Source organism: Helicoverpa zea, chromosome 31 (assembly GCF_022581195.2).
Source record: "Helicoverpa zea isolate HzStark_Cry1AcR chromosome 31, ilHelZeax1.1, whole genome shotgun sequence".
Classification (NCBI taxonomy): domain Eukaryota; kingdom Metazoa; phylum Arthropoda; class Insecta; order Lepidoptera; family Noctuidae; genus Helicoverpa; species Helicoverpa zea.
The window spans coordinates 5,325,578-5,350,859 of NC_061482.1; the positions used below are offsets into that span (position 1 = coordinate 5,325,578).

Genomic DNA, 25,282 nt, shown 5'->3' on the forward strand with positions numbered 1-25,282 from the left:
AGTTTTAAATATGGTTATTTATATTTGAAAGTTGTGCCTTCCAAGTTATGAACTCACAAAAAACAATGTTCACAATAATCGTTTACTTATTACTGGGTATGTTAAAATAATAATTGTAAGTCTTGATCATAAAATAAAACATAACTTTAGTTAGACGGAAAAATGCACACAATACATAGATCAGGTATCGAACAGAACTTGTACCTATTTGATAAATTGAAATACTAGTCATTGAAATAGAAGTCGCTTTTATAGTGGCACCGACTGGCGCCATATAATTATTAAAACAAATATAATTCCATTTATTGCAATTTCCCACGCGGACAGTTCAATGCAATCTGTCAACACAATATCTTACATTTACTCATCAATTAAACGGTCAATGGTAACTATCGAGCTCAGAACAATACAGGCGTTCGTAGAACTGGGTCAGCCAGGTTGTGTTGATCATGCATGTGTCTGCAAGCGTCAATTTCCATAATAATTACAAACTAACTACATATATTTTTGATACACTGACTGTTTATTCTACATATGTATATCAAAGTTTTGACAAATTTTGAAGATGGCATTCAACATATTTAGTACTAGAGAACGTGTCCCGAACACTCATTGTATCCCCCTCAACCTCAGTATAATCCACACGCCTATCAATGCGTTGTAATAGTGTGGTTTAGTGTGGTTTTGACATTGCCTTAGTGTGAATGTTTACGAATTATCAAATTTAATTTGGCAGTCCGTGTAGAAAATTCAATCGCATTATAAAAATCACTCAGTTAATTGTTAGTTAAAAATAAGCGTCACTTTCGCTATTTAAAATGTTTGAGGATGACATCTTGCATATCCGCAGAAAGTGCATTTCGTAAAGAATTACTGCAATGCATCCGGCGTCTATTTAAAACTCTTAAAACATTCCTCTTAATTCGGTAATTATTGGGCACGTGAGGGCTTGATTTGAATATCGGCACGTGTCGTAGTGGGTCACGGGGGTATTCTCAATGTTTTTAAACACAAGTACCTCCTTCCGCGAAGTTGGAAGTTATACTAATGTTAAAATAACTCAACTGTATAATACAATCGATTTCCTTGTTACGCAAAATTTTATTCGAATGTGGGTTAACTGTGGAGCTTGTTTAAGTAAAATTTTTGGTGTTTCCTGTGTATAGAGCCGTGCCCCCTTTAAGTCACGTGCGGAAAACTCAAATCGCAAATTTTCACGTGCCTTAAACCGTTGACAAGTTGAGAGTAAGTTTTTACGGTTTTAACTCAAAGCCTTGTGATATTTGTAAACCTTTTGGGAAAAAGTAACGTACACGTGAATGAAAACTTTTAAAACGCTCTCAAGGAAGAAAGTTTCTATGAAAATATATTGTTCCGCGGTTTGTAACTTCCGTGGCTTCTTCCTGTAAAGTAAGAAAAAATGTTATTTTGAATATTGGTAATATGGAGTGACAATTAATACAAAGTAAATATTTTAAAACATTTTATATTTTTTGCTCTGCGATATTGTTGTGTTTGACGAGGCTTTTGCGGTGCGATACCCGCATCATTCGACGTATTTAGGCGTAATCTAAAACTGTGATTTTATTTCCGAGTAATGGATTCACAGGTTATTTGTATATTTTTGTATTATCTAAATAATTGAATTGCGCGTTCCCAAAAAAATATCGGAAACATTAAAAAAAAGAAGTACATGCAATGACCAGAATCCACCCGCATAGATAAAATAATATTGAATAAATATTGATGAAATACCGAAATTTGTCTGAAGTAGGTGTACCACAATGATCAGACCTATCTTACCTCATAATGTAGACAAAGCAGCTTTATTAATAGATTTGTAACAATATGGATATCGTACTCAGGCGATGAGCGTTCTATTGACGTAATACCGCTAGTATTCTGTCAAAGGATTACTAAGAACTGTTAGAAATGCTCTTGTTATAACAATTTCAAGCAAAAGCACGTGGTTTATGCCCCTGGCAAAATGAAGCAATATAAATAAAATGATTTTCAGTTCACACCCCAAGTCATGCAAACAAGTAATAAATATTCCGTAAATATTCAGAGCCAGCTTCTATTCCATCGATAAATACAATATAATATTGTCTTTACAAGCTTATGGGTCCTTGTCGTGTTCTACATAACGTAATCATATTATATTCAATATTGTAGGCGCTCGGTGCTAAAATAGTCCAGCCTCATACTAAATGCATGGAGATTGGACGCAAGTGCCGACCGCCGCTTCCTTTTGACTGACGTAGTGTCATTTTAATGAAATTTGCAATGTAGGTTAACATACGAACGAAAATTACGGCAGACATATTACGGTGGTGCTATTTGAATGAGCACCCACCATCATTAAGCTCCCATTATTCGGGTTGGGCAAATAGTGTCGGTTCACGTAGGTACACTGATTACGGGATATTAACGGAGCGTAAATCCGACGGAGCTGAATATGCAAGTAAATTTAAGGTTTGCGGCTCCGATGCATTACTGGGAAATGAAATGCAGGTATTGTAGTTCAACAATCGGATATTGGAGAGATGCACAAAGGCCCTTATGGCTTACGTAAAGAGGATTTTAATATCACTAGAAACGTTCGCTAGCAGCAGATATTCTCTATTTGGAATTACAGGATAGCTTTTGATAGTAATACATGATTCGAGACCTCGAAACAGTTACATATAAATAATTGGAAGTTTACAGTTGTTCCAAAGGCTTGAAGCATTTTCCAAACCTACAAATAAGGTTAGGTATACGATAAAGTTTTGAAGTTAGTCACGTTAATATTATTCGATTACTTGGTCTTTATTGTTCGGAAGGAAACTTTCGGTTTAAAGTTGTAGGTATTCACTTACAATTGTTTTCAATGTATAATGCCTACAAATCCAGTTATGATAATAGAAAAGTCGAGCCTAGAAACTAAAGTCACTGCTGTGCTGCTAGATGTTTTGAGAAAATTCTTTGAAAAAGCTCATATTTTCGTATTAGTTTTTATTTAAATGTGGTTTATTGGGTTAACATCGAATAGCGTAAAAATCAAATACCTTGACAATCTCTGAACTTGGCGCTTATACAGGTGCAGTATAATTCGGTGCGTCTAGATCTTTCTACGAACTCTGCTGCATCAACCATTTTCTTCAACCTTAGGCCACGTTCTCGTCACGCCCAGAAGAACACAAAATCAAACGCTTCCAAGATTTAATCAAATAAAAATACGATCATCCTTGAATGCGTTTTGCAATCTTATTGAAAGCTAGAACTCCGATCGCTTTCAGTTTAATTGAAAGTACCTACAACCATAAATGTTCAATACGTTTGCTACGTAGAACCGCTAAAATAGAATGAAGTCCCATTCAGTGAAATCCTCGGTTGTCATTGAAAATCAGCGTTGGAACTCCTGTACAGGGTCGCGGCATTATGATGAGCGAGAACTGATACCCGAGAATCCGACTCATATGTGGCCTTATTTTAATCTCTTTTGTCTAATTAGTCAACAACATGCCACTTATTGGTATTGCAGAGCCAATCATACCGTAACGAATTATTTGAATGAGACGATGAAATAGTCAAATGATAAAAAATCACGTGCAAAACATTTATAATATCGTGGAAAGTCAAGCTAAAAAAAGAAAATACCTCAAATGATCAAACATTCAGGTACATCGTTACATCAAAACCTACACGCAAATCAAAGAAATGAAATAACGGTTCCAGGAATCTTACACCCTCACTTACTCCTGAAGCTTTTTGGTCTTCAAAACAATTTTACAATAATAATATTTTAGGACCTAACAATTATTACGTTAGTAAGTTTTACGCGTACCTATGTACCTGTACCTATCTTCGTTGTTATGTATGTTTTTCTCAACCATCTCGAAAATTCACAATCAAACTATTTATTGATACGACAAAGAGAAAGTAAGCGAGTAGACCATGTTGCCAATGATAAAAGACCTTAGTAATAATGGACTTCATAGAGCAGATTACGAACCTAAAAGGTAAATGGAGTGGACCGACAAAATCGAATTATAGATGTAGAGTTTCGCACGTGAACCAAGTTAACTAACAGCCCGAGGAATTGCTAAACTGAAAATGGCGCTGAGAGCTTTTCTCTTGCTGTTATGGTAACTGAACTATAGAAGTTTCTCAAAAAAAAAACTCATATTTTTAACACTTACAGCCTTACTACAAAAAGTTAAACATCCGTTGATCACTTGTCTAAAAAAATGTGGCTGCAAAACGAATCTTATTAACCGTTTTTAGACAAGTGTTCAACAGACGTATAAAAGATTTTTGTGGTACGACAGTTTTGGTACAATTTTGGTTTGGTCTCACTATTTTTAAATTAAAATTATTTTTAACTACATATTAATAAATTCAACTGCAATGCAACATCACAGTTATTTATTCAAGTAACTATTTCTCAATTCGTAATCCAAGTATGAAGTACTAAGAACTCTCGCTCCAAAACGTCGGAGCAGACAACTACTTACCTCCTACAACTGGGATTACATGGCACCGTTGGCGAACACTATGCACCTGCCTTCTAGAACTTAGCTCTTACAAGATATATTGACCAGACTTACCGCAGAACTCTCGGAGTTTGACAGAAATATTATCTGTATCGAGTCAATATTAATTTGACTACTCGATATTAGCATCGGAACTCTCGGTTAATAAATCAATAATTTTGAGCCAGTACTTACTGAGAATATAAAAACGGACGTAACTATCTGTCTGTCGCGCTTTCACGCCAAAACTGCTAAACCGATTTGCGAATATTCTGGAAGCCTGGGAAAGAAAGAAACCAGACAATTTTTTTTCTAAACTACCACTCCGCTCGGTTCACGTTGAGTTTTGGGACACCTTGTCAAAAATGAATTGATATTCCTTAGTTTCGCCAAACATAACGTAAATAGGCATAACAAATTTAAATGTCAAGTAAATAATTAGCAACTTGGAGTTTGCTATTGACAACGTAAAGCATTCATTGAATATAAGTTTAGGTACCTACTACGGTGCTTTCACACTAACGGTTTTTCCGAGCGACACTGCACGGTTTCGCGTTCAGCGCGAAATAAAACAATTGACGACCCCAATATGAAGTTAAAAACCGTCAGATTTTGACTGCTCGGAATGTGTTTGCGCGCTTACGCTTGGTTTTGCTATGCGCGGAAAATCCTCCAGTGTGAAAGCGCTGTCATAAGTAAGCAGTCAGAGTTTCCAATATTTTCTTTCAAAGTCAGAACTGTTGAGAAGCGATAGATAGTCTCGAAACTACTAACAAGCTTTATTACCTTATGCAAGTTACCTACGGTTGAAGTATTTTTTCTTGTTAAGGAGTTAACTCGAAAGTTATAGCGATAAGATTAATAAAGCTTTGAGTACCTATGCGATTGAAGGACCGGTTTTCTTCAGTTTTCTAGTAGGTACTTACTTTTTTTCAATTATATTCCTATAAAATGGAAACCCTCTTCAGAAAACACTGAAGAGGAAAAGAAAAAGTTATAATTTTTTAGAAAAGATTTTTTGTGGTTTTGTTTTTTTCTAGTATGCTACAAGATAAGTATATAGATGATACAAAAAGTTACAAAAAAGGTTACTTATAATCAAATCCAACTTCAATTATACCATTGACATATATTCTAGCGATAGACAAGAACATCCATACAAATAATTTACCCGCTTATGTCGTCTGTTGACATCTCGATGACGTATTGTGACATGTAGTCATCCTCATTGATGTTAATTGCAGAAGTGTCGCTCGTATTTTGCCTACATTTTTCATTACTCAAAAAGTTTATATCTAAGTGAATTCAAAATCATGTAATATATCAAAAAGTTTATTTATATCTAATTGAATGCAAAATCATGTAATATATTAAAACCAGGAACTTATTTTTAGGGTTTTTAATATTAATTACGATGTTTTTTTTTTTAAGAGGGCTATCACAAATTTTCGCGAATTTAATTATTTTTTCTTGAAAGTAAGAACATACCATGACAAAGTGAAGTCTGTTTTCATTGATATTTTACCTACTGCCAGTTTTATGGCACATCTGTTTCTGCACGATTTTCTTAATCCATAATTTAAGATGGCGGGCGGGAACAAATTAATGCATATTTGTAAAATTGAATTATAAATGAAAAGTATGATATACAAGCGTTGTAATAGCATGAACAGCGTGTAATTTTACTAACTTGACTCTCGAATTAGTTTATATGTGTAAGTTTATACCTTGATATGTATTTTCTATTTTATAATTGTCGTTTCATAGACATCCATCTGACGCAGGTGTCAAAATCGCTCTGATTTGCCATTTTGGGCACTGCATAGTCTGCACTGCAGTTCAGTGTGGTAAGCTTTTTGTTCGGAACGTTCTATCTAGTACGTAGTACATATATATCGATGAATTATACCTATATAAGGCCTCATTTACGGAGACGCGGGGCGTCGCGCGTTGCGTTGAGCGGCGCGGCCCGCACTGAATTCAAATATATGGCGCTGTATGAGTGCGTTTACGGAGAAGCGATTTTAGATGCGTTTGTTTGAATTAGGGCGTTTTTTGCGGCCGAGCCCGCGGACGGCACCGACGCGTCCCACGCGGCGTTTATCGCGGCGGCGCACGCAGCGGCAATTCTCGATGAAGCTATGTCCAATGCGGAATCTTCTGTCAGTCTTATTTAGAAATCGCGTAACACAGACGTAGTCACCGTCGCAATGGAGTAACATATGATCGACTTTTTTTTAGAAGAAAATTCAAAACTAGTCGTTTTGATCGAGGCGAGCGTGCGCCGCCGCGATGCCCGCCGCGTGCTTCGCTAAACGCCAGAGCATTCGCCGCGGTCGACGCGGCGGGCACCGCCACGCTTCCCGTCTCGCTTCTCCATGAACATGGAGGTACATTGCTATAAGTTTGTGCTTACGCGTGCGATGATGCGTGCCGCTTCACGCGCCGCCCCACCGTAAACAGAAAAAACGTCAGACGCGCCGCGAGACGCCCCGCGTCCCCGTAAATGAGGCCTAAGGTGTACCTTCATGTACAAAATACGTACGTTTACACGAAACGGATTTCTTAGATTAATTGAAAATATAACACGAATATGCTTCGAATAAATCCAATTAAGAGTATTTTAATATGTTTTGACCGTTTGTCTAATTTTACACTGTTAGGTTGTATAAATCATCGCTCGCAGGATCCATTTTAAGATATTTCGCAAAATAATTATAGCGAAACGGAGCGTTATTACACTCATTATAAATAAAGGTTCAATTTAATGAACAAATGTCGAATCAAGCTTGCACTAATGTTAATTATTACGGTTACATAGTTTTTACCCTGTCTGCACTCGTATAATGGTAAACATGCTTGCTATAATATAAATTGATATCATCGTAAAGTACCAAAGAATATCAAATTGTTTTCTTTTGTATCATAATAGGCTGTCCTCATTGTGAAGAGGTAGTTTGAATAAACCAGACCGCAGTTGAAGTACTCTCAAATACTCCGTGCCGTACACTCAAGCGTTGAGACAATGTTACCCAAGTTCGGCCAACCGATTTACCCAAACATTACTTGTGTAGTTGAACATTATATTTATGTCTGCAAATATAAGTACGGATCCGAAGCTTAGTGACCCGTTTACATTAATCACATGAGAAGCAATTAGCCAATTTTGAGCAACAAACATGCTTGCTCGCACAGAAAATCTGTCGCTCGAATATTTCATAACGAAGAACATCCGTGGACAGGAATAAATCATTTATTGCAAAGCGGTGTATAATTGCATAATGGCCAGTGACCTAAACTGCTATGTTCAAAGACATGAGTGATGCTCGATGCCCTAATTGCATTGTCTGTTGGTCGTCCGTCCTCTATATCAGTGCATAACTCTGCGTGTTTGCTTCCTACGAAATTATTTGTTTCCACATAGTGAAACATAGGTGGTCTCGAAACAGTTGCCGTTTAACGCCAATCATTGGCTTGTTAACCCAGAATTCATGAGTAACTTGTTGAAGTCCTCGCCAAAATTATAATTTGTAACAAAGCTTATATAAAATTCTAGCTTTTTTCCACGATCTATCATAGAACAGGAACATAATTATACGACGTGTTGTTGTAATATTCACATACAAATTACACGTGTTTGATGCAGACGACGAACTGTCTAGTCCAGAGTTGTATCGATTGTTGACCAGGGCAACAACCCACCTCATTGAATGTGATTATGCCTCTTTATAGAACGACATTAAAGTCTTACAACATAATGACGTTCAGACCGTTTGTCGGACACAACAACTTTTCTCTAATGAGCGAGACATTATGCACAAGCGTTCGCCTAGACATAGGTGCACTCTGTATTAGCTCACTCTTATAGTCCGATAGGCCGGCAATCCTATACGACCGAAAAAACAGCGCAGGACCGATATTTAAGAGCTCTTCGATGCACAGGCGTATCACTACCAACTTAGCAACTTCTTAATCAAGGGGGCAGTCTTCTAAATACCACTTGTTATCCCGGCATTGTAAGCTTTTCTATCCATGCAAAGCTTTCATACACCTATACATACATACAAGCTTATTAACGCTGTCAAAGTCACGGCCGAAATCTAAAAAGTGCCTATTTATATCTTAATATTGTATTTTTTCTTTGTTGTCCCATAGATACGCGACCACCTGACACCACTAGAGATATTGGCATCTCTGCTGGCAGCGATCGCCCATGACATGGACCATCCCGGCGTTAACCAGCCGTTCCTGATAGCAACGTCGAACCACCTCGCGACGTTATACAGGGTAAGTCTACTTCAATCCTACTTGCAGCCAGTTTCAGTGGTTACTGATAAAGTCTGTTTTCCTATCAGGGACTTATCTGACAGATAAACTTTTGGTTTTACATGTCTCGTATAGCAACATGCCTGTAAGCTGCCTTTATCTGGTAGATAGCATTAACTATCACTTCATCGGTAACCAGTGAAATGGGCTTTGATGATTATAAATGCAAAACGGACGTACGTATTGTGTACGGTTCACTTTTTGATGAAACTCGGAACTAATATAGCCAATAACACATATATCAGAATAACTACCAAGCCACCTAGGCAGCAGTTCCTTCGGTACACAGGTGAAACCGCGAATGGAAATTAGAACTATAATAATATAACTTCAGAGCAGAGCTACGGCTGTTCGAATTCAGTTTCTCCTGCATGTAAACTATTTGTTAATTATGTCTTATTACAAGTGTATCCGCGTATATTGCAACTATCCTGAAACTCTCGACTATCTTTGATTCACTCGTACACTTTAACTCTGGTGATATAGGTAATATTGTTGAGTTTAGTTAAATGGATTCAACATAGTTAGAAACTACCTTTGCCTTTCAGTGATTTTAGGAACAATTTTTTCATAATGTTTTTCATCCCGGAAATTTAAGTCTTTTGGTCTATATTCACAAAAAATATCGTAGTTCTAAATACAGATTAAACACTAAACACAGCCTATTTTCTTCAACTGTGTTTTTTTTCTATGACCATTTTCCCTAAAATCTTATATGTTTCATCTTCCTGTAAAGGTCCTAATTATAGTCCAATCAATATGAAATCGTATGTCTCAAAATAGACTCATGTTTGCGTTACGGTCAGTCTAACTTAAGTATGTCTAATGTTACCGACTCATATTAGCGATGTTTATAAGTATCTTCTTTAATTCATAGTGTGTATTCTATGTTTCGATTTTAAATTTTAGTGTAGATGAACTAGCAAAGTTGACTTTTCAATATCCCGCCTATTTGACGCACGAGAGTATGTAAGGCAATTATTGATTAGAGAAGAAAAGCGATCTTTATAATTAGGCTCTATCAGCTGATTCCTGGTAATCTCATGTAGCAAACAAAAAACATAAACCTCTGTTGCATTGTGGTATAATGGCAGTATTGGTCCATATTAAGAAAAGGGTCATGGACAGCCAGGATTATAAAAAAATCTAAGATGAATCTTGAAAAATATAAGGCTATTAAATATACATTGTTGCTATGAGGCCTAAAGGACGTGGCACATTACAGCAGCACGGCAACAGCACGGCTCCACACCAGCATTTAAGTTGTCATTCAATTTAGAGCATTAAATCGTGTATATTATAATATATTTCGTAATGTCAATATGAAAAAGCCAACGGCGAGCAGTCAGCGTGCTTGCCGCTTCCACACAACTCGACTCGCCGCCCGCGTGCTGCAAGCGAGCGGTCCTCATGCGTACAGCGCGCCGACGGCGTGCTAATTGCGCGCCGACTCCGAGCCGGCAGCGACAATCATAACATCAATCATAATCGTCTTAAAATAATATTGAGTTTGCGGTGACAGCAAGCTTACACCTCGCGGCCGGCGCGCGGCCGGCGCGCCGACGGCGAGCGGACAGCGCGTGGTTAGCGCGCTGTCCGCTCGCCGTAGTCTTAATTCGAGGCGACGCCGTGCTGCAGCCGTGCTGTTGCGGTGCTGCTATAATGTGCCACAAGCTTAAACCTTTAAATGAAACTATAACAGACAATTTGGATGAAATTAACGTCTCTTTTGTTTTCTTGCGGTCAATATCAATTATAACATTATACAGATGTCAATAATAATTATTATCAATCCAAATATCATCTTATGGCGTTTCCATGTAATTCCGACAGGCTTAATTTCAGTTGATCCTATTTTCGCATTTCATGGAATTGAAATGGCCAGTTGATAGGCATTCTATTCGTTAAACCGAATTATCTTACAAAAGCCGTTGCGGTTCTCGTGTCTAGTATGTCAGAATTTCCAATCGACAACCAATTTTCAATTTTCGGATTAACGGTGTAATTGAACTCCTAGTCGAAACTCTGTCAAGGATTTTAACGTGAACATACACCTATCAGAATTGAACGCAACGAAACAACATTGTAAATTACTAGAAATTCGGATATCAGTGTAAATTGAAAAGTCTGTCTGTCTGTTAACGATTTCAAAATTAACCGACCAGATTTTCAGACGATTTTCACCAAAAACAGAATGATCCTTGATAAAGGTTGGGATAAACATTAAACCCGTGTGTCGTCGTCGTGTTGGATCACTGAGTCAAATAAAATTTGTCTCATCAGTAGCCTGCTAAATAAGTTGTTATTTTTTTCTAAAGATGCATTTTAAGTTTCTTAGATTTTCATACATTCAAAAACTTTTCTAATTACAAACACGTGAGAAAGAATTGTAAAGCAAGTCAATCTTAAGTAAAGAAAATAAGTTTAACTATTGTATGTAGTAAAAATCTGACAAAAGTTAAATAACGGTTTGAAGTATAATTTAGCGTGCAGGAATATTTAACTGAGCATTGTAAACACCACCACAATTAAGAATTTATCGGCGAACCAATTATGCAGCCCGTAATTCTAGCTACCACTATTTAGTTTGTAAAACAATACTTTTAAACTTTAATAAAATACGCTAAGTTTAAAATGTAATTCCTTGTCTTAATAATGCTACTGTTGTTATAGTTTTCATAATCAATCTGTTTATTAAATTATATTATCAGACTACATAGTGGTTGAAACAATGTTGCAAAAATAATTTTAAACACAATAAGTTGTTGAACCTTGTTTCCCGATTAGGCTACATAACTTAACCTCTCAACTTTTTATTAAGTACTTTTGATAAATTAACTAGCACAACCAAAGATAAGATTAACACAAATTATAAGAATCATAAGTCCGTCGTGTCACCCGCAAATCGTACGAATGACCCACCAAAATTATTCCATGTATTTTACCAAAATATTAATTTTCCATTTTCGAGCTAGGTGTAAAACCGGATATCAAATATCCGGTATGCGGCGGTTCGCCAAATCACCGACCGCTGCATCCGTGGTATTTCCGAATATATATGTAGCTACAGCTCTATCTATCTCGTCTCGAAAGCTCGAACACTATGTGTTATTAACTGAAATGATTTTGTAATATCGAATTTGGTAAACAACGATTCTGAACTACAGATAAGCGTGTTTTGATTAAAAGCTGCACTTTGAGTGCTTTAAAACTGGAGCAGAGCTTTTCGAAAGGACGATGGGCGTTTTGGTACCCTGTCCAACAGTGTTGATTCTAGTACCATTGCGTAGGTCTTGGCAAGCCAAAAAATGTTTACTATGACGACTAGTCCCAATTCCTTGTCCATTTCGCGTGACATCGACTTATAGAATGTATAATGTTCATAAATCATCAACGTAGATGTAGTTGTTAAATCCAACTGTATTGAATAAAAACTGGTAAAGTAACAAAAAAACAAGAATTTGGCCTTCTTAGAATGTTTGCCTGCCCACTGCTTTAAAAAAAGTCTGTGCGCAAACCTTAGCAGTTCACGCAGAATATAGCTTATGTATTTGATGAAAGTCTTTCAGTATTTACAATCAATTAATGTTTAATGATTATCGTGTTTTAATAACAGGTTTTTTTTTATTTCATATAATGTGTAGGTACATGGAAGCCAGTATGTTTAAAGATAGTATGTAACTAAAATGATTAGTTGTGTTTTCAGAAATGTTTTGAACTTTTGTCAAATCAGATGACGATTGTGTTTCCGTAGTATGACTCCATAGACTATTACAACCTTTAGATTATAATAGAGTGTATCTCAAACAATTTAAGATGTCTATTAACTGAGTTTAAAATTATTATACTGACGACATATGCCTCTTAATGAATTTGCATATATGGATGACATACTTGTTTCCATGTCGATTTAATTTTTATCGTTACTCGGATCGGACAGCTAATTGAGGCAAGCCCCATAGTTTTTATTATTGTTCACGTAAATACCTTTCTAATGATATATCATACGTTACTGTTGGAGCGGGTACCAAATCCCATACAAAGTGCCCATTGTCCTTTGTAAGGTCTGCTATGCTTGTATGTCCAAAATCTACGATGACGTAACGTACAGTTGAATAGATGCTATTACGTTAGGAGACACGTGAAAATTTGGATGGCCCTGCTCTTCATGTTGTTGACGGCTATTTTGCTTGGTTGCCAGTTTCGGTAAGATAAACGTCAAAACGTATACAGCAAAATACCTATCTCCGAAAATGGAGATCGGCTCTCAAATAGCTATCAGAAGCGCATGTCACTATCAAAATTGCACAGCAGGGAGCTGATGACAATAGCCGTATCTTCGCTTTGATACAAAGAGGTTAATGTATATTGTTGCATAATGAGATGCATGACAATCCCATTTGTCAGAAGTCTTGTTACATAATTACCTCGCAGGACTATTGTATGTATTGTGTAATCAACCTCAGCAATTGGATTCAGGTCCTTCAGGGTTCACCGGCAACCTAAACGTCCGTTTTTGTTAAACAAACTTTTTACTTTGAACTTTTACTAAGAAAACTGACGTTTATGCTGTCGGTGAACTTGAGTTTTACTTCGTACATTCCAACGTTTGGAAGTGACGTGCTGCGTACTTTCATCGAATAAACACTTGCGTCTTTTGTGCATATAATACTCCTGCGCGCTCAGAGTGCAACTTCTAACAAAGGCACAGTCTGGCGGATTTAATTAAATTTTACTGTGAGTGTTTTATTGCTTTTCGTATTTTACTGTTTTGATATGGGAATTTATATTTATTACGTTTTGTTTGACTAATAAAAAGCTTGTCGTTGTAATTAAAACAGAAATTCTATGAACATTTTCATGCATCTAATACACAACCGTTTTACAATACATCGTACGTAGGCTACCTTACTACCTTTTGTAATTTCCGTGGTCAGTGCTGTCGCTGACAGCTATCTTACTGCCTTTGTGTAACTTTGCATGCATCCTTCCATGGTTGTAAATTACCTTCTATAATTAACATGCTTTGTTTACGGAAGAAAAACTGAGATCATCATATTTTATGAGATCACTTTATGAGTTAGCTTTTCCTTGCACCTCGCCAAAGGGAATATCAGGATTAAACTTTAATAAATCCGGCTAGCGTGCATCAAACGTTTGAGCTTACGTGGACTGTTTACCTACATTATAGCGAAGTCCTTTGAGACTCGATATACAGGGTCCTTTTAGAGCAATTGACATAGCCCCTAGCTAGGCAAATCAGCTTCCAAGCATATTCACAAACAAGCTAATAAACTGTTAAGTCTAACTTTACTGGATTTATTCTGCAGCCTTGCAATTTGCATACAAGGTAAACATGCATTGAAGTAGAAATTACCTTAGATAGCCGGCGATCCTCGGTCCTCGGTCATTCGGCAGATATCCCCAGAAAATACTACATTTATTAAAAAAAAACTTCGATACAAGTTTTTTTTTTAATAAATGTAGTATTTTTTTTAATAAGAATGCTTTTTGATTAAGCCAATAAAATGTTTTCGTGATCTTTAAATCTTTGGAAAAATATGTCATCTAAAAGTACAAAAAATGGAGTCTTGAAATTCATATAACAAAAATAATAAATAAGTTCACTTTTTGTTTTACGGTCTTGACATTTCTATTCTCCATGGTTTTAACCCTTCCAAAAGTAACTTTATTTTTATAAACTGTAAATAAGTAAACATAAAAGCATTTTCTTTTAGCGAAAAATATGGACTCTGCTTACGCAATAATGTATTAGTATAAAAGCCTTTCGGCTTACAGTTTTAAAGTTTTATAGGCTTCAGCGTCAGAAAATGATTGTTTCAGGTTGGTTTCTAGAAACTCTTAAATACATTTCAGAGTGAGAATTGAAATACGTATTTTTTTAATGTAGGTAAAAAGGAATTCTTTCCTTACATGAAATCGCAATTTGTGTTTCTGAAATACGAGTACCTAAAAGTATTTCCTACAGAAATGGTCGATTTCTGAAGAGAGGAATTAAAGCTCGCGACAGGCAAGCAGCTTACAGGTCTTAAGGGACGTCTGTTAAGAATTTGCGGAGACACCATCGATTTGAAAATACGGCGATAGATAAGATTTTTTTACAGAAATTAATTTACAATCTCCATTGCAATAGCCGCAACCTAACAGTGATTTATTTAAGAAACTAGCTGTTGCCCGCGACTTCGTCTGCGTGAGCAATATAGAATTACCAATTTCGTTTATTTATTCATTCATTGCTCAACCCCCGTAGGTGATAGCGTGATAATATATAGCCTATGTGTTGAACCGGCCCCCAGGTAATAGTGATGCAAAATTTGATTTAAATCCATGCAGTACTTTTTGAGTTTATCCGGGACAAACATACAGACAAACAGACATACAGACAAAAATTCTAAAAACTACATATTTGGGTTCAGTATCGATTATGGATCACCCCCCAAGTATTCTTTTTTAAAAATATTCAATGTACAGTTTCGACTTTCCTATCATTTTATTATATGTACGTGGATGACAAAATCGAGAAATGTTGACGATTTAACGATCTGGTCAAATTAACATGAACATTTCATGAAACGCAACCATTTCATGAAATGCTCAAGCTTTTCATGAAGTGGTCAATTCTACGATATGGCTACGACATATAGATATTTCAAGAACATTCAATTGATTCATTTTTATCCGCAGTAAATATCTCTCTGAAGTGGTGTACCTAGGAAATATTCAGTCACTTTTATATATTCTGAATTTGACACACTGACAAATATCTCTTTGCTGTACAAAGGTAAATATTAGCTTCAAGCTCATTGCTCAGACCGGTTTTAGTAAATTGGATGCTTTTGCCAACTGCCAGGAGCCACATCTACCGCAATGTGATATGAGTTTCCCATTCGCAAGTCTAACATATTATAAAATGGTCTGTCTACAACATTTGCCAGTAGGAAAATTATTGCCTTTGAAAATATGTCAAGTGCTTAACAATGTACAATGTTATTAACATGCACGCACACTAGTTAATGGAGTCCCTCTATTCAACTGTCTCCAAATGCAGGCGCAAATTGCAGCGAAACATGCCATTGAGGACGGATGTAATGGGTTTCACTTTATCATTAAAGCTAACCTTTGAACCTGTTGACTATTAATATGTATGAATTTGTTCACTAAACATGATAGTTGCCTGTATTCAAGCTCGCAATTAAGCTTCACACGAGCTCCGGTGCTCGAGTTACATAAACTTCATGGAGTTAATTGTATACCACTTAGAACATAGAAATTTGGGAATTGAGGTAACCTCTAGGATGCATAGTATTTTAGAGACATTTTAGAAAGAGCTATTGCAGCTCTGACAGCCTTTGAAATATTACCAGATTGAATCGCTATATTCTTACTAACTTATTATTTACATTAATAAAACTAAGATATGGTAAATTACGGAATTATCGGAGTGGACAATTACCACCGAAAGATACAAACTGCTTCATCTAATATTACGGTGTGAAGAAAATGTTAAATTAACCATCCCATGGTTTCTTTGTACCAATTCCAATACAGCGATTTATTTCTTACTTACTAGCAATGTTGAGACTGGTATCTAAGGCTTATTCGTGCCACACGAGCGAGGGTAATTTTGGATACGTGTCCTTTGTACTTAAACGGTATCTAACCCGTCCTTGGATCATAAGCGTGCTTGAAAGATGGGGCAGGGAAAAATATAAATACCTGGTAGAAGAATAACTTAATAACGATTAAGTCGGTGACCATCAGTGAAACTTTTTACAAAATCATTCCAATTTATTATTTGTAACTTTTGCTGGTCATAATTTTCCGAGTTTCATTTCATCAAAAACCAAACTCCTTTATGCTATTGTCTCATACGGCACTTTAAGCATTAAGAAACAATTTGTTCCTAAGAGGATTTTCTGTTATACAATCACTCTTCAGTGTAATTGTAGTATCTTGAGCCTCTATTCCGCTGAGCTTTCGAACGAACATCGATGATTGTTTTCTTAAGAGTTTTACAACTGCGCGCAACAAGTTTGCTCGACTAAACCATTTAATTTTCCGTTCGAACGCTTTTCTGAACACCATGTAGTAGTATTACCTAATTTGTTTCTATTGTTTGTGTAGAATACATCGGTCCTGGAAAATCACCACTGGCGGTCAGCAATGAGCTGCCTCATTGAAAGCGGTATCCTGGACTGCTTGCATGCCAGCCCGGGGCTTCGCACTAAGCTGGAGAATCAGATCAGTTCGTTGATCTTAGCCACCGATATTACCCGCCAACAAGAGTACCTGAACCACTTTAAGGTAAGTTTAGCTACGTAATCAAGCCTCTTGAAATTCCTTTGATGAATAAACCACCTGTGCTCGACTGCGCACTACGGTGATTATCTTCTAAGCATATCTTGAGATTCTTGGTATACCTTTTGCACATAATATAAGCCTTTTGAATGATGTTGTCTAATAATATGTATATTGGTTAATTAACCGATCTCGAATTTGTGCACGAGAGCATAGGTAGATAAGTATGTTAGCATTTATGAAACTCCTACAGGTAAAAATCTTCCTCTTACTATTTTTGAAAGGATGTGTGGCGATCAGATCTAATTTTTGAATCTATTTAAAACTATGTTTAAAGGGAGGGTTTATATCTTTTTCCAGACAAGGATTTTCTTGCATATAATATATGTAAACTATTTCCTATGCACAATATGATTTGTCTGCAAATAAAATATCAGGCGCACTTCTCAATACAGGAATATTGTTCGTAGATGTAGTCGTAGCTTTGAAAGCTTTCCTTCGATGGACGAGGGATTTCATTTCCGGATGGCTTACCGTTCGTACGAGCCGTGGTATAGTGCGGTCGACCGAAGCCTTGCGACTCGGCCGTCACCTCCCCCCTTCCCTAAATCATCGCCAATAGCCGTGTTGACAGGGTTAAGAAATAGTGTTTCTAATCCGTCTTTGAAATAAGCTAGTTATATTGGACAACGTGTTATTTATTTTAACAAAACTGTTAAAATATTGAAATTATGATGTATTGAAGATTGGGACTGTGGGCTTGGGACATCTCACCTACGTAAAATTTGTATCTAGGTAGGAGTAACATTTAATAACATAAAATTACGGCCCACATAACATGAGTCGTATCAATTCAAAAGAAAACTTATAGAATACCATCACTCATTACTACCCACAACTTGCCTTTTCAATATATTTTTTACATTAATCTTCTTAGCGTTTTACTGTGAATTATAGTTCGGCCATTCAGAGAATGCGTTCCTGACACGTCGCGATTGAACTGACGACGTAACTTTGCAATGGCGTTGCAGTTACGATAAAAATATTTTTGCTGGTTGTTTACCGTTTTAACAATTGAGGAGCATTAAAACAACATTATTATATCAATAATCAATGAATGTAGTTACGTCGTCAGTTCAATCGCGACGTGTCAGGAACGCATTCTCTGAATGGCCGAACTATAATTTGATTGAAATATAATTAATCCTACGAATTGAATACCTGCGCGTGGAAAATTTCATCTTCGGAAAAATCCAGATATTAAAAAATCAGACCGATTACTTTCTACGAAAACAACACAAGACTTTACTGACATTACAAGGAGATAGTTGGAATGAATCTAAACGAAGTAAGGAGTAGCTTTATGCATCCTTGACACTTAAAAATCGGTTTTACAGGACGTAGTAAACAGTTAAAGAAGAATGTTGGTGGACTTTTGTGATACTACTAATAGGGAAGGTGTTACCTTAATCCTTTTGGCCGTTCCCCCGTAAGGTTTTTTCCAATCGCGTTAAAACGGTGTAACGTGCTCCGAGATAAAAATAAACCTACCTTTAACATGAGTACAAGATGTTACCTCCAGTAATGTCCCTAAATAAGGACGCTTATTAGCTGAACGTTTAACGTCGTAATATTCATAAATAAAACCTAAAAATAATGGTTTTATAATAGCTGTAACCGTGGCTATTACCTACATGCACAATTTAGACCAAAATATATTTGATCTGCTTAGGCTTTCAGGCCGACTATCATGGGGTTGGCTTCTAGTCTAAACGGATGCGTCTGAATATCAATGGGTCACATGAGCGTTTGCCTATTCTCTTCTCAGTTCATTGCTTCTAAACCGTAATGACTGCCAAAGATGTCAGAATGACAGCCGCGACCTACCAATTTAACAAGCCTTTCGAAACACGGAGTTGATGTATCAAATATATTTTAATTGCACATTTTAAGTCCATTAAAACGAATGAGGCGTTAATTCTTAAAACCTATATTTAACGATAAATAACATTACGATAACTACAGTCATCAATTCATTACTTTTAATTAAGTTTGGTATTTGCGAAATGAATGTTTATTGGTAAATCGAAATCCTGTTATCATTTCCAATTCAATCCTTAATTTTACTGTATGGATTGCTCACTCAGTGCACCGGACAGGTATTTACAGAAACGTCGGAATATCGTAGTCCATTCCGATCATTTCAATTTCGCCTTTGACTGGCATCATGTTTGATATTGCGTCCAAACCTTTTACTTTATTGGGTTTCGTTATTAAAACCGTACAGAATATCCAGGTATATAGTTAATTAATGTTTTATTTGCATTGCTGGTGAAAGGACATCGCAACATGAGTGTTATGTTTAAAATTAAATATTCACACCTCGAAAGGTTTTCAGTGATTTTCAGTGTGTGAGTTTGTACCGATACATAGTTTAAATTCTGCGCAATCCTGTTATCTCAGAATCATTGCTTTCAACCTTAAAATAAGCGAGATCCCCAAGGCTTCGAATTATATGGCATTATAATATCATTGTTTCTAAATAAAAACGAAGACGGAACTCTCGTCGGCCGAGGTCAACACTCACGTTAAGTTCTGAAAAAGACAACACCCCTAAATATGATTATGAACAAAGACATTTTGAATAATTTTCCACACTGAGGACGCCCTGAGGGAGTAACACTTGCCGTATAACAAAAAAACTGGAGAAAATATTAAAGCAGTGTATCAGTACCTACAGCCAGGAGAGATAGCTCGGGGGTATGGAAATAACGATGTGCCATAATCGCAATGTTAAGGTTTCTTTGATTAGGTAAATCAAACGTTATGTGAATAATGAGATTTTTCCCGTGATGATGTAATAAAGGGTGATTCTATTACAAAATCTTGAGACGTATCGGCAATTTATTTCTATTCTGTTAAGTTTCTCAAGTTGCATCAAGTTAAAAGTAGTCAAAACATGAATCCCACACGAGACCAAAATATATAAGTATGTTGTATTTTTCCGATATCCAAGAACAATGAAGCTCGTTACTGACCTCGGTTAATAAATGTGATTTTTTCCGTACGAATACAGAATCAAAAATAAGAACAATAGTTTGTTAGTTGAAATGAATCGCTACAATTTGTTTTGTAGCCTATGTTGGTGTAACGTTTGACATTTTCAAAATACATTTGGGTACAGACCTCATAGGAATTTTGTATTGTACTTTACTAGTTGACGCGTACGTCGTACGCGCATAGACAATCTCAAACAATCGATGAAGCGTAAAGTTTCAGTTTTGTTTTTTAATTTTCTGCGATACCTTCTATTTTTTAATAACATGTATCAACTTCTCCTGGTGAAATTATAGATTTTATATTGTTTCCTTATATTTCAAAGGGCATTTACCAAAGGCTGTCAACAAGTAAATGTTATTAGATATTCTAGGCCGCCATATTGAATGCAGTACAAACATGGATGTTTACTCATGATTGATTATTATAGTAGCTTTCCAATTAGATCGTGATTAGTTAAGCAAGAGACCTGCCCAACCATAAAGCTGTTTGCTAATTAAACTAGATTTGTTTGAATAACTTGCATACACCGTACCTTACATATTCAAACCACAAAGGAAGAAAAGATGAACGAAAATGCCATCATGCCAGGCTGAAAGGTCAGGTGTCTTCTTCTAGATTCAATACGTACGGTGAACGTGACCACAACGCTTCATCATGAGTGAACTATCGAACTACATACATACTACAACTACACATTATGGACGATTTTTGGTTTTAAATAAAATGGGTGGGTTCCAAAGAAGGCTTTGGAGAGCGTAGCCAGTAACGTTCCTCGTCCCTACAGCACCCGCATTTTGGCGACGCTTTATGACATCTCCGCTCATCATTTTGTTTTCCATGATTAAAACCTTATATCCTCAATAGCTTTACAAAGTCTTTACGAACGGAACAATATTTATTTAAATTCAATTGACAGATTTCGTGACAAAAACAATTAGCCAAAACTCTCGTAGCTTTTTCGCTGGCCGGAATTCAATTGTAAAACCACAGTTGGTCCCGTCACACGTGAAAACTTGATTAAAATTATTGCATTGTTTCAGTTCTCGATAAACAAAAAGACGTATTTTTCCTCTCGATTGTATGTTCGAATGTGTAATTGAATGTTGGCAGGCGTTGATTTTATAAATCTTTAGAACGTTTGGTGTCGTTTTTTTTTTACAAAAAGTGCTAAAGAAATGCAATGTATGTTTTTGGAAAACATCTGAAAAAGTCCGGTAATTATTTTTTGGCTTGATTACGTATTATGGATTACTTTCCACATACAAACAACGTAAAACTTGAAAATAGCAACCAATAAGCAACTCGTTACACTAGCTACAGCCTTGGCCAAAAGTATTGAGCACCTTACAAATTTCGCTAGATCACGGTAATTATGGGAGAAACCCGAATCTATCGTTGAAATATTCTTTTATCGGTTATCTACAAAGATTTTAAAACAATGACTTATGCCACAGCGGACAATAAAACACCTGGGTGCAAGAAAATGTGTCTTTTACAATTTTTGAATTTATTTTTTAGCTCGCTACCATCGCTCGTTGTGACAACATCCAGTGATCTAGTGCGCCTTTGGTATTTTATTTCAAAGTTTTAAGTGTTATAGTTGTGATATGCCAAAACGAAACGAACTTTCTTTAGAATAATGAGTGCAGATGCAGCTTCTGCATGAGCAAGGGAAATCACAAGTAGAGATTTCCAAAACTGTGAAATGTTCGCGCCGATTCGTGCATTATGCTATTCAGCGATTCTCTGATACCGGATCACATCAAAATAGACCGAGAACCGGGCGCAAACGCATCACCATAGGCCGTCAAGATCGTCAGTTACTGAGAGAGTCATTAAGAAATAGGAAAAAAACATCTTCAGAGCTCGCTGCTGAGTTTTCAGAACAAATGAAGAAAACAATTTCTGCTCGAACTACTCGTAGAAGGCTTCAGAAAGCTGGTCTGAAAGGCTGTAAAGCTAGGAAGAAGCCATGGCTCTCCGAGAGCAACAAAAAAGCTCGGTACAAATGGGCCTTATAACACCGAACTTTCACCGCTGCAGATTGGTCAAATGTTGTGTGGTCAGACGAATCAAACTTTGAGGTGAGTAAGTCTATTTAATGCCCTAACAAAATAATGTAAAATGGTTTAAATTCTAAACGCATAGAGGAAGTTCTTTTTATTTCCGGAACTCAGTATTTTTCTCTTTATTGCAGATTTTTGGTACACCTGGTGTGACCTTTGTGCGTCGCCGGGTGGGCGAAGAATTGAAGCCAGAGTGTGTGGTCGCAACCGTAAAACACGGCGGCAGCAGTATAATTGTCAGGGGTTGCATGACAGATTCCGGAGTTGGCGAATTGTTCTTGTGTGAGGGCCGCATGGACTCTTCTAAGTACATAAATGTGCTAGAAACTGCGTTGCTGCCTTCGTTCACGAAACTTTTCGGTGACACGAACATGGATAGTGATAAATTACAGCAGAATAACGCGCCTTGCCACAAATCTGCCCGCACTATGACATGGTTTCGGGAAAATAGCATAGAGCTTCTTGACTGGCCTGCCCAGTCGCCAGATCTGAACCCCATAGAACATTTATGGGTTTTATTAAAGCGTCGAGTTAGGCGCCACACAATTAACAACAGAGAAGAATTGAAACGCTACCTGCGCCTAGAATGGAACGCGATAGCTGCTGAAGACTGTAAAAATCTTGTTAGCTCTTTACCAAAAAGAATTTCTGCTGTAATTAAGACAAAGGGTGGACCCACAAAATATTAATTTTAAATTAATAAATAGTAAATTACAAATAAAAAAAAACGTTTTGTTTTATTCCTATTTGATACTCCGCATAAAACTGAAAGATGTCATGGGTGCTCAATACTTTTGGCCAAGGCTGTATTTTCTTAACTTTTAAAATAATGTACTAGTTTCCATAATAATAATTTAAGTTAAATTCAATCGGTAGCTAAGTGGCTATAGCCTCTTCACTGACTGACTTAAGTACGTACACTCGAAGTCTGTTAGATACATTTACTTCATTTATTATTACAGAATAAGATCGAAGAGCACTAGGGTATACTTACTCCTACAAGTAACCAGCTACTTAGTCATAAATAGAGGTACAAGCTTTAAAAGTCTTAAGTAGGAAAACACGGTAAAGGCACTTTCAGTCGGCCATATCAAACCCCGCAATAGTTCGACGATAAGTTTAAATTGCGACGTTGTACGTGCGGTTGCTCTCAAGCCTTTAAGTTCCCATTAAGTAATTACATTTCTGGTTTATACCTTTAGACGGACGTTTGGTCGCCCAGGACTTTACAGAAAGTTCTATTGATTCTTAGGTTTAATTATTCTTCTTTAAATGATCTTCATCTCTTGTGAAGCCGCTTAATTACTACATAGGAAAAACATTGTCTGTTTAATTATGATACGTAGATGAATTTAGAAAGCCTTTCAGATATTCTCTTGGCATTAGGAATAAAAAAGCTCGGTAGATTTATCCATTTAAGCGCATTTAGTTTACTTTAGACGGTCACGTAAATGTAGCTGAATTTTTACACTAACTTCAAGCATGCAGATAAGTCCTAATTTTATGCGTTTGTTTTGCTATTTTCAGAAGGAGTCCTAACTAGCTACTTGTATGTCCCTCTCTAAACATTTTTGTTGCGCTCACGTCTAGAATTTAAAGCGAATATAATTATTTCCGTACAAACTGGAAACATGAAATTTCAAAAATAGGTCATCAATTTGTGGGGACGTATTCAGAGTCAAGATAATCGACATTGATATACAGACATTGACGGACAACAGAACTATCGCATTAGGGGCATATCCCCTGAGAACTGGCTCCTTCAATAAATAGGCGCGTTCCTATTGTAAGATAACAGACTAATTTTAGCTAAAACTGGGAATATTTGACGGCGTCGCTAAGGTACGGCGAGAGTTTTATCATACATCGATAGAATTGGCTACGACAACATTAATCACACGTACGCTTCATTTAACGCAGTTTCGTGTTTAGAAAATGGATCGTTTACGCCAATCTATACAGGGAACGTAAACACTCTGTACCTAATAGCAATACTGAATATGAAAAGCTTTGCCCGTGTAATCTCGTGAGCCAATTAATCAATTGCTCTGTATTCCCATACTCGTTTATTGAGAGGATCGAATACCTTCCCGAGGCAAGCTTTATGAATCATCATGATATCATTTGAAATACGCAACTCTCTATTAGACTTTTTTAATCACAACTCGCTTCTACTACTAAACATGTTTGCTAAATGTTTGTAAAAGCTATTAGACCACTCTAGAAAAACACATACTTATTATCGTCCGAGACTTGCTTTTTTATATCAGAACGTCGTTGTTTTTAATTTTGTCGTCGTTAATTAAATGTTAATTTCCTTTACAATATTTACACATGTAGATGTGATGTGATGTGTGATGTGACCTGTATTTCATATTTATTAGTGGAATGAAAGCTCGTTAATTACAAGGAAATGTTAGCTGCTCTCTAACATGTGTTTCTAAACATACTAATAATGCTCTTATATCTAACGTTTTAAGAGTTATTTTGCTTTGATTCTCAGATATCTCAATCATTCGAAATAGTGTGAGTTGGGTCCTTCTTTTGCCGTAATAAAGTATGATTTTGGTTTAATAGGACTTTTAATACCTACAGTATCGTCGTCCGAATTGCAAGTATTTTAAAAATAAGCCTTTTTCAAGACTATGGTCAGACAAAACCGCGGACCAAGATAACTAAACGTATGCGCATTGAATGGAGAAGTTTTATTTGAAGCAATGTAACAAATAAAATAGTAATTCGTCTTAATCAAATTGTTTTGACGCCAATTAAATAAAGTACAGGGCTAATAAGACGCCTCCATAACACTATATCTGATTCAATCTACATACCTTATGAATCATTAGAGCATGCCTACTGAAGGCGAGATATGCTAAGAGACTTATTTTGTTTTTACAACCTTTTGTATTTACCATGTCTGTGCGAATAAAGATTTTCATTACCTAACCAAATGCCAAATCCTATGGTTCTTTTTGCTGATGACAGCACTTTAAT

At 36.5% G+C, this 25,282-nt stretch overlaps 1 protein-coding gene and 1 long non-coding RNA gene across 3 annotated transcripts in view; both read left to right on the plus strand.

Annotated features, from left to right (window-relative positions):
• The window catches only part of LOC124644732 (high affinity cAMP-specific and IBMX-insensitive 3',5'-cyclic phosphodiesterase 8A-like), a 109,417-nt gene that overhangs the window by 53,436 nt on the left and 30,699 nt on the right, over positions 1 to 25,282 (plus strand). For both annotated transcript variants that reach the window (XM_047184229.1, XM_047184228.1), the window contains exons 7-8: positions 8,673 to 8,804; positions 16,989 to 17,168. In XM_047184229.1, the coding sequence (XP_047040185.1) occupies positions 8,673 to 8,804; positions 16,989 to 17,168 (312 nt within the window). The remainder of the gene's footprint in view (positions 1 to 8,672; positions 8,805 to 16,988; positions 17,169 to 25,282) is intronic.
• On the plus strand, positions 21,559 to 22,930 carry LOC124644737. Its single transcript, XR_006986107.1, has 2 exons — positions 21,559 to 22,306; positions 22,420 to 22,930. It is a non-coding gene; the product is annotated as an uncharacterized LOC124644737 (long non-coding RNA).